Source organism: Vicia villosa, linkage group LG2 (genome assembly GCF_029867415.1).
Source record: "Vicia villosa cultivar HV-30 ecotype Madison, WI linkage group LG2, Vvil1.0, whole genome shotgun sequence".
Classification (NCBI taxonomy): Eukaryota; Viridiplantae; Streptophyta; class Magnoliopsida; order Fabales; family Fabaceae; genus Vicia; species Vicia villosa.
In genome coordinates, this window is record NC_081181.1 from 24936314 (window position 1) to 24946679 (window position 10366).

Consider the following 10366-nt stretch of genomic DNA (forward strand, 5'->3'; position numbering starts at 1 on the left):
TGTAATGTTTATTTAGTTAATTAGTCAAAATAAAGCATTAAATTAAATTAAGGGATCTGGGACTAATTATGGCTAAAATTAATTTTTTAAAAATCATGTTTATTGATCTACAAAACTCAGTTTTTTATTATAAGTCGTTTTAGACTTTTCACACAGATTAAGAAAAATAATAATTGTTGTATGAAAATGATAAATTATGAAGGTTTTTACAAAATTATCCTTCATTAATGACATGTAGAAGATAAATTTATGAGTGAAGACCTATTTTGGTCCCTCACAAATATTACACGAGTCAAATTAATCCTTCACAATAAAATAGATTCAAATTAATCCCTTATAAAATTTAACCGGATCATATAAGTCCTTCTGTTAATATTTTTTTTAAACCGGTTTTTTTTCTAGTTTTAAACCGTGACTGGATTGCCACGTTGGATTTTATTTTATTTTCATTTTTTAAATTTTTATTTTTAATTTCATTTTTAAACAATTATAAATTAATAATATAAAAAAGTCAAACTTGTTTCTTATAAGGAGTTGAACCCAGACCCATGTGGTTAATCTTAAATGACAGGCAATTTAATAAAATAGAAATTGATTTGTCTATTTGTAAATGATAGTCACTTTACTAACTATAAAAATTGATTTGTCTAGTTGTTATTGATAGTCATTTTACTAACCGTAGAAATTGATTTGTTTAGTTGTAAATGATAATCACTTTATTAACAATAGAAGTTGATTTATCTAGTTGTAAATGATAATCACTTTACTAACAATAGAAATTGATTTGTCTTGTTGTAAATAATAGTCACTTTACTAACAATAGAAATTGATTTTTCTAGTTGTAAATGATAGTCACTTTATTAACGATAGAAATTGATTTATCTAGTTGTAAAGTGAAAATCATTTAACTTGAAGAGACTTGGATTTGAGACCTCATAGATAAAAATTTATGTATAAAATTTGTTAATATTAGTAGAAATTATGAAAATTACTTATTTAAAAATTACTTTATAAGAAATAATTTTGGCTTTTTTGATATTATTCATTGATAACCGTTTAAAAATGAAATTAAAAATAAAAATTAATTTAGTATTTAAAAAATAAAAGAATCCAACGTGTCAGTCAAGTCACGGTTTAAAAGTATGTAAAGAACCGGTTTAGAAGTAGGAAAAAACCGATTTGAGAAAAATATTAGCAGAAGGACTAATATGACCCGGTTAAATTTTGTAAGGGATTAAGTTGGGTCAATTTTTTTGTGAGGGACTAATTTGACTCGTATAATATTTATGAGGGACCAAAATGGATCTTCACTCTAAATTTATATAATTGAAAGAAGAGAATAATAAATATTTAAGAATATAATAGGAAAAATAACATTAATTATTCATTGAAATTGTAAAACGACTTATATTTAAATACAATTTTTTTTTCAAAACGACTTATAATAAAAAACGCAGAGAGTATCATTGAGTTCTAACATTTTTAATGTAATGTAATTGTTTTGGGAAAATACTTATTTCATTCGATAGAGTACACACCCACACATTTGAAAACTCAAAAAATATCATTTTCAGTGTTTGAATACGCATCTCTAAATACATCTAAAATCACATGAGCCATTTATTTATTTTCGGACAAAATCAATAAAGTACGAAGATGTACATGCCTAAAAGGGCCTCACTAATTATGTTTCCATTCCCTCCAAATTCAGAAAATTCAATACCACCAATCCACTAGAGAATAAGGATTGAGTCATTTGAGTGGATGACATGACATTAAGCTGATACAGTTGAGTTTAGTGTGTAAATCATCCATGGCCACCTTACACTGCAATTCTCTTATTCTCAACAAAATCTCTCACCCCATTAAAAGAACACACTCTTTCAACCCTGTTTTCTCATCTCCAGGTTTTAACCGTTTTATCCCAAATCTTTCCACTTCAATTTCCACTGGATTAAACTCCAAAATTTCCAAGTCAGTTTCTATAACTATTACTCTTCACTTGCTTCATAATCAGTATTTAGAATTCCAGCATTAATCAAACAAAGCTTGTGTTGTATTGTGTTTATTACCAGATTGGGTTGTAGCGCTTCTCCTGACAACACACTTGTATCCAATTTATCTGTAACTGATTCCTATAAACTCACATATTTAGAGGTGAGTTTTAGGGTTCTTCCACTTTCACTTTTTTTCTCTCTTCATTTTCATGCTCCTTTGACATGGATTTGGTTCTTTTGTGTTTAGGGAAATAGTTGGCTGTGGAATGTGTGTGGAGCTAATTTATTGGTTGATCCAATTTTGGTTGGTAACTTGGATTTTGGAATTCCTTGGCTATATGATGCTTCTAAGAAATTCTTAAAGAATTTCCAGGTATCTTTTGCCTTTTCATCATGCGATGTCTTACTTATTTTTGTGAATGTATTGAAGGATTTTAAACTGAAATTGAATTGATAATAGTTAGATACAATTTATCCTCATTGTCGTCTAGGGTTTGTTAATCGTATAATGGGGCAACGCTTAGATAATTAAACCACTGAGGACCTCATTGGACTTAAATGAATGGTCTAACCCATCAGAGTCCATTCAGAGACAAAAGCCAATCAAATAATTCATCAATAATTAGTGTTTAATAACAATTGACCATACTATAATTAATAATTCAAGTCTTTTATGTGTTAAATCTAGGAGTATTTATTTCAATTTAGTCTTATAGAATTTTAAGTTATGAAATTTATTTTAAATGTTAGAATTTTTATTTTTTAAAGTTTATTTTGCGTCTCATGTCACGACTCGAACTCGAACTCACCTGCTATCTAAAGTTTATTACTACATGATGTGGAAATTCATGATCTTGCTATAACATGTATGCTTCTATAGTGCAGCTCAGTGATCTTCCTGAAATTGATTGCTTGCTCATTACTCAAAGCCTTGATGATCACTGCCATTTGAAGACCCTAAACCCTTTTTCTCAGAAATTTCCAAATACTAGAGTTATAGCAACTCCTAATGCCAAGACCTTACTGGACCCTCTTTTCAGAAATGTAAGTATGTAAATTCATTTGATATTCCGTCTTCTGTTTGATTGTTGAAGCTGTGTTTGTGTATTAAGTATTTAAATTTGAATGATGCACTGGAAGTGAAGATTTATCTTTGTCAATTTCATTGTAACCTTCTCTTTAGGTAACATCACATATAAATTCATGTATATGCATATAAAATAGCATTAGTACAACACAGAAAACCTTAGTCACTTGAAATACTTTTGTAAAAATTTAAATTCATAAGCATAGTTCACGAGTAAGATAATTAAAACCTTAAATCACACTACAAATGTTTACATAAATTTAAATTCATTCATATGTATAATTCCGTAAACGTCCAAAGATCGTAAGATTATACTATTCAACGGTTAACCGAGGAGGATTCTACCAGATCCTACCAAAATAGGATTGTGTGTATACTCTTAATCGTTGAGGACAAGCATAATCGCAAAATCATGGGATTTTACGATTTAAATGGGGATTTTAACTATTATGGTTGGGAGATGCTAGACTATCTAATTAATAGTTGGTTACTACCATTACCCTTCTATTATCTTCTCTCTAATTGTATTTCTATATTTATATATAAAATATTTTCTCCATTAGAAGCCCTGTTTAAAAACTCGGGCCGATGTTCGACTTGGTCAAAGTTCCAGATCACTGGTCGGGCAAGTGAGTTACCAGTTGAGCTGCATGATTGTTAACCCGATCAGTTTATTTTCTACAAGTTGAATGTTGATTGTATGCACTAATTTGATTCTTTACTATTAAGATATTCCTTGTATGTAATTATTCTTTTATTAGGATTGATTTAGTCCTATTTATTCCCTTAATAAAAAAAATTCTTTGTACTACAATATAAATAATATCAATCAGAGAGCTAATATCTCAAGTCAATCAATACCAAAACTCTATTCTAAAATGGTACAGATCTCACATTCATTGGGCCTGCCATGAGTGTGAAAACTCTAGCCGTTTCAGTCGCATACGAAACTGTCCTATTAACAGCCCAAAACACACGACCCTACGTGAGACACTGACCTCACAATCTTCTATGACAATCCATTAAGTCTTCTCTGGTTCATTATTCTTATTAGACAACATGTCATGGTAGAGATAATCGTGAAAAGATTGTGTCCGGTGAGGCTGCTACTTCATTTGTTGGTTCTAATGACCAATTGGTAGACATATTCACAAAGGCTCTCCGTGGACCAAGAATAACTTACATATATGACACACCTGATACCTACAATTTGTACGCTTAATTAAGGGATTCTCTTTGTGCTGTTTTCACTATAAGTTGTATCGAGCTGAGAGCTAATCTCTGAAGTCACTCAATACTAAAATCCTATTCTCAAGCAATGTTAATATTAATGTTAATATTATTAACATATCATTATGCAAATAAAAGAAGACTTATCATATAAATGCTGGCAAATTCAACAAAAGCATTAGCTGGTCCGGTGGTTGGCGAGGCTTCCTTGGACACCCTGGGTTTTGATATCGGGTCTCCCTACCACAAGTTTATTTTTTTATTTTTTTAGGAGCATATGCGAGTGACCAAAGGAACTGGGTCAACGAACTTGCCAACGGTTTGTGCAGTTGAGCCGTGGTTCAATGGCATAATGTCTAAATGCAGAACTGATCCAAACACCTGACTGGACTGGCTCTGGTTCCCTTTGAACTGGTTCGAAGTTCCTAAACATAGATTTAATAACTGAAGTATCGTCAGTATTCAGTTATTCATTTGTTTAGACCAGTTTCTATAATTTAGTTGTACTCTTTTACTTCATTTTGGTTTTGTTGACTGAACACCACATTTAAGTTCTGCTCATCAATATACTCTGTCAACAGTTAGCAAGCATCTACTTAAGTTTTTTTCACCTAGTTTCACATATTTTCAGGTTACATATATAGAACCTGGACAAAGCTCTGAAATTGAAACAAAAGATGGTTCTAAGATTAGGATTAAGGCTACAGCAGGACCAGTTCTTGGACCACCTTGGCAACGTCCTGAAAATGGGTAAATACTGTTGAAGTTTTCTGGCATATTTTTCTCTTATGCATGTTAGTCTCCAGTTTATATCCATCTTATTTGTTACTAGCTCGCATACAGGCACATTAGTGCCTGTTTGTCTACTTGTTTAAGTCTCTCATTTTTCTTTCCCTTATTTTCCCACTTTTGATTGGGTAAAAAAGAGCAAAATTGTAAATAAAATAGTTTCAATAAAGGGTAAAGGTGGAATAAAATAGAGTTACATCAATTGTTAGTAACCCCTTTATTTATACACATAAGAAAATTCAATTATTTGATTGGCTAAAGAATGATAAAATTATAAATATAGTAGGTTAAGTGAAGGTTAAAATTGGAATTTGGAAGGTGAAAGTCACACCAAAAGTTGGTATGCCCTTTATATATAGATACAAATTAATTTAAATTCTATTGAACAAGAATTAATGGTTTTGTGCTGCATATGTTGTAGGTATCTTGTTACATCTTCACAGGTGCAATTGTCTCTTTACTATGAACCTCACTGTGTGTATAATCATCGCTTCATTGAAAAGGAAAGAGCAGATATTGTGATCACACCGGTCGTAAAACAGTTATTGCCCAAGTTTACATTGGTTTCAGGACAAGAAGATGCAGTGAAACTTGCAAAGCTTCTTCAAGCCAAGTAAAGCTTTTGTAATTACTGTAAAAATCACAAAGAAACACGATTCAATTCAAATGTGCCCTTGTCAAAGGTCCAAAAAGCATTCTCGAAAAATACTAAAATGTGAAAAATTTTATCTGCAAATAGAAACTTTTGGGGAAGGAAATAAGTTTTGGTCAAAATATTTCAATTAAGGATCATTTTAACCATTGAAGTCATTAGTTACTTCAAATAGTGTCTACTACCCTTAGCCACTCTTTGTATCATTAACTAGTCAAATGGTTTATTAAAAAAAGTTAAATGGTTAGTTGTTCCTCAATTGAAAATATTTTTCCTAGAATCCATTTTTGGTTATTTTCCCTATAATATTCCGGTTTATTTGGAATAATACATTTGAACATTTTGGTGATTTTGACCCCTTTTTTAATGTAAAAGTTTTTGGTTAGAAATGTGATTGTATTTCATAGTTTTCTATGTATAATATGTTAGGTGTTATTTTTCGTATTTGACAGGTTCGTTGTGGCAATGAAAAATGGGGATTTAGATGGCAAAGGGCCTCTTGCAAGCATAATTCAGTCAGAAGGAACAATAGAATCATTCAAGGTTAGATTTCTCCCAACTATGTACAAGTCTTTCACGTCAAAGGCTCTAACCGAGAGTTCTTTTAAGTGTTTGATTTGATGATCATCTCATGTGATAACAATATTATTAACATACAATGAATAAATTTACCTTCCCTTCCAAGAAGTGTTTTACTTAGAATGATCTGATTGGCCTTGTATGGTGTAGCGGCCAATCTAAGTTTGCAGCTACGAATAGTATGACTCGTACTGAGTTAAGTTTTGCCACTAGAGGAAATATCTTTTCTTAGTCTATGCCATATGATTGGGTGAAACCATTTTCTACTAATTGAGCCTTGTATCGGTTTATGCTCCATCAACATTGTATTTGATTGAGTCTATCCACTAAGCACTAACATCCAACTTGCTTCTTCCCTTCTAGTAGAACAGTAATTTGCCATGTGTTATTTTTAATCAATACTTTGACCTCTTCTGTTACAGCTGTTGTTGACTCAGTTTGTTGAAGTGCCTCTTGAATATTTATGTTGTCAAGTGTTGCTACAAATGTCTTGTATTTTTGTGATAATTTCTCATATGACACAAATCTTTCAATGGGATGTTGAGTGCAAGTTCTCTTCCCTTTTCTTAATGCAATAGGAACAACATAAGTACATAACTGTTACTTAAATTCGTATGAATAAGTTTTGAATTAGGAGCAATAAATCGTATGAACAAGTTCTGAGGAGATTCCATTTTCTAGAGCCTGGTCAGATTCATGACTTTGCCCCGAAGTAATGTTTGACTCTACTAGATGTTTGTTTTTCTTCCTCCTAGTGTAATCTTTCCATCCAGCTTCTTGTGCCGCTTCAAGGACAATTTGAGATGGTTTTGTGGGATTTTCTGGTTCAGCTAATGTGGAATTTTTTGGTTTAGTTGGTATGAGATTTTTTGGTTCTACTGGTGCAAAATTTACTGGCTTTGCTGGTGCAATTTCAAGGGTAGGTTCAACCATCTCAAAATCCAAAAATTGGAATTCTATGGTGAACATGGGCTAAACATCCAAATATTTTAATTGGGATTGAGTTGATAATTTTACTGGTTGGGAAAAAGGTTTGTAGAGTAAGGTGTGTCGAAGTTGAGGATACAGGAAAGCATCCTATTTATGAGATAGGTGGCTGAAAGGACAACCTCTCCCCATAAGTGTTTTGGTACATTTGTGTATAGCAAGATAGATCTTGTTACTTTTCAATAGGTGCTTGTTTTTCCTTTATGCGACCCCATTTTGATGAGGGGTATCTACACATGAACTCTTGTATACAGTTTCATGGGTCTTAAGGAAAGACTCTAGGGCTGAAATTAAATATCCATGGCCATTGTCATTTATGAACACCATATTTTTGTTTGGAATTGCGTTTGCACCATAGTTCCGTTAAAAACCAGGACTTGATACCATGTTAAGCAATATGGTTGAGCCTAAGTTATGTCCACCACATTTCTTAACATGTGCCTAACTAACCCCTACAAAACTGATTTGTAGGGTGAGGATTGCACCCCACTTATAAGCACATCTTCAGGCTATATATTGTCCGATGTGAGACTCTTAACACATACTAATAGCTATACAATCAGAATCATATAAATATGATTTTGATTTCGTAATTAACGTGGGCTACGATAGAGAAACTACTTGAACAGTCTCCATCAGGCCATGGTGTCAATTTCTTAAGTGCTTCCAACATGAACACAGAATGTGCACTGCCAGAATTAAAAGTCTATTGCGGTTAACCATTTGTAGTTTGTCCATTTGTGTGCTTGAAAGGAAGCCTTTCCTTCACAGATTTCTAGCTTTCTCACTTCTCTAATAAACAGCACCCGTTGGTGATTTTTGGTGGTTTCTTGGCTCTCTTTCTATCTCTGAGTACTTTGGAGGAATCCTTAGGCTATGAATCTTTTCATACTTCTCTATACTTAGCTTTCCTGTTCTTCCATTCCATCGTCAACTAGATTGAGCAGCATTAAATACTTACATCTAGCTTGCTTCCCTAAGAGAGAGAAACTTGATTGTGGTTAATTTCTGATAGCAATCTGGGTTTTAAAGTTTCCTCTTTTGTAACTTAATAAGCAACCAAGCACTTGCGGAACTCTCCCTTAAAAACTAATTGTTGTAGGTAAAGATACAAGCCACTTAAGTACTCCACCAAGTATTCTATACTACTTGAAGTGCAAATTAGGGAAAGGGATTGACATTACCAGGTCAATGGGACTGTTTGAGGTCTATTAACCCTATTGAGAGAGGGTGAATAAATAGTGGAGAAAAGGGACTTATTACTAGTTATGTAATTGATGTCCTGTAATCATGGACCGATGGATCAAGAAAATAAGCAGTGTGTCGTAACAGTGGCAGTGAAATTTGAGGCCTAAACCTCCTTATTATAACTAGTTGAGGTCAGCAAATATAGTTGGTGGTGCTTGAGGATCAAATAACGGCGTAATGGAAATAAAAGGAACAAGTGGAAAAATTTGTGCATGATGGTTTGGTTGTATCAGGGTGATCATTTAGGCTATGTTTGGGAGTTTGGAGGGGAAGGGAGGGGGAGGACTTTGAAAAATAGGAAGGATTGGGGGAAAAGAATAGAAAGATTTTAGTTTGGAGGGTTTGGTTTTTTCCAAAACACCATAAACCTCCTAATTTAGGGAACTCAAAATTTATATTAAAGAAAGGTTTTGGAGGGCTTTGACAAAATGTTCAATTATAATTTTTGTTATAGTATTTAAAAAAGTAAAAATAAATTAATGATAAACTTTATTTTATCATTCTAAACAAAATCTGTTTTTCAAAAAATGTTAAATTTTTTTCTATATTTAAAAAAAAAAAATCAATTTTCGAAGCCCTCCCTTCCCTTCCTCTCCCTTCCAAACTCTCAAACATAGCCTTAAACATAGCCTTAGGAAACACCACCTATCAATTGTGCATTCGATTTCGTTGTAATGGCCACAATCAGGACAGTGTTTTCCTTGCTTGTGAGTTGTAATGGCCACAATCAGGACAGTGTTTTCCTTGCTTGTGAGACTGACCATGGTTAATCTTCTGAGAGACCATGGCAGAGGAATCAATAGGCACATGTGGCTTTCCCAAGTCTTTGTGAGAGCTTAAAAATGTGTATAAGTTGTTTTTAACTTATGAGAACAACTTACGATTATGAGAACAACTTACGACTATATAATAGCTTATGCCTAAATAGCTTATGTAATTATCACTGCTAAGTCTATCTTTTGGGTTGTATGCATTGCTAAGTGATTCTATCTTCAAATGGTTATCAATGCAGGAGCTTCTATCAAAAGAATTACCAGGTGCGAAGGTTATAGAGCCTACCCCAGGAATTCCAGTCGAAATTCCCTCAAATTAAATCTGTGGATTTCTTGCTCCTGTTCCCTCTCCATTTTCTCCACTCACAATTGTGGGACTAGGTTTATTCATCCTTCAGTTTTGGAAGGAGATCCAAATAGTTTGCTCACACCAAACTGATCTTGTTTGGTTCACTCGTTTTATGTTTCCGAGCCATGTCTAAAGTGAAAGAACTGAAACTGCAGATGTATGCTGAACAAACTGAACTGTTATCAAACTGGCTAACTCAATCTATAGCAGTCTGTTTACCAAACCTTCACTGCAAATCGTTTAGTAATTGACAAGAACTCGATTATACTGCTTGCAAGGCATAAACTAAATATACTGTGAAAAACAAAGCAAACACCAAAAAAACAATTACAGCACCAGTAACTATCATAGCAAAAGTAAGTTAAATATATTTGTTATTCATTATTAATGAGGAGTATTAGTAAGACACTGTTTAACACACTTTCTAACACACTCTCTTTTATTGATCAAAATTCACAGGAATTACATCAGATCACGTGAGTTTCATGTAAATTTGGTAGATTACACGATTTTATAAATTTAATGACCAAAAGAGTATGTTGAAAAGTGTGTTAGAGATTGGTGGAGTTATTCATTAAGATATACTCCTTCCGTGAATGATTTATTTATAAAATAAAATTGTTCAAAAATAAATGGCATTTTTAATTTACCACCTCCAGAATTGATCCTAACACC

At 32.8% G+C, this 10366-nt stretch overlaps 1 protein-coding gene across 2 annotated transcripts; it reads left to right on the plus strand.

The window, feature by feature from the left end:
• Positions 1-1656: 1656 nt before the first annotated feature.
• LOC131649669 (uncharacterized) lies at positions 1657-9920 on the plus strand. 2 transcript variants are annotated; one of them, XM_058919421.1, is made up of 8 exons: positions 1661-1974; positions 2076-2157; positions 2245-2370; positions 2883-3041; positions 4946-5064; positions 5525-5716; positions 6208-6298; positions 9582-9920. In XM_058919421.1, the coding sequence occupies exons 1-8, from the start codon at positions 1814-1816 to the stop codon at positions 9660-9662; spliced, it is 1011 nt and encodes a 336-aa protein (XP_058775404.1). In that variant the 5' UTR covers positions 1661-1813; the 3' UTR covers positions 9663-9920. The 2 variants fall into 2 exon arrangements, 1 of the variants encoding a protein (XP_058775404.1); XR_009298240.1 differs by lacking the exon at positions 9582-9920 and having other exon boundaries at positions 1657-1974; positions 5525-5786.
• The last annotated feature ends 446 nt before the right edge of the window (positions 9921-10366 follow it).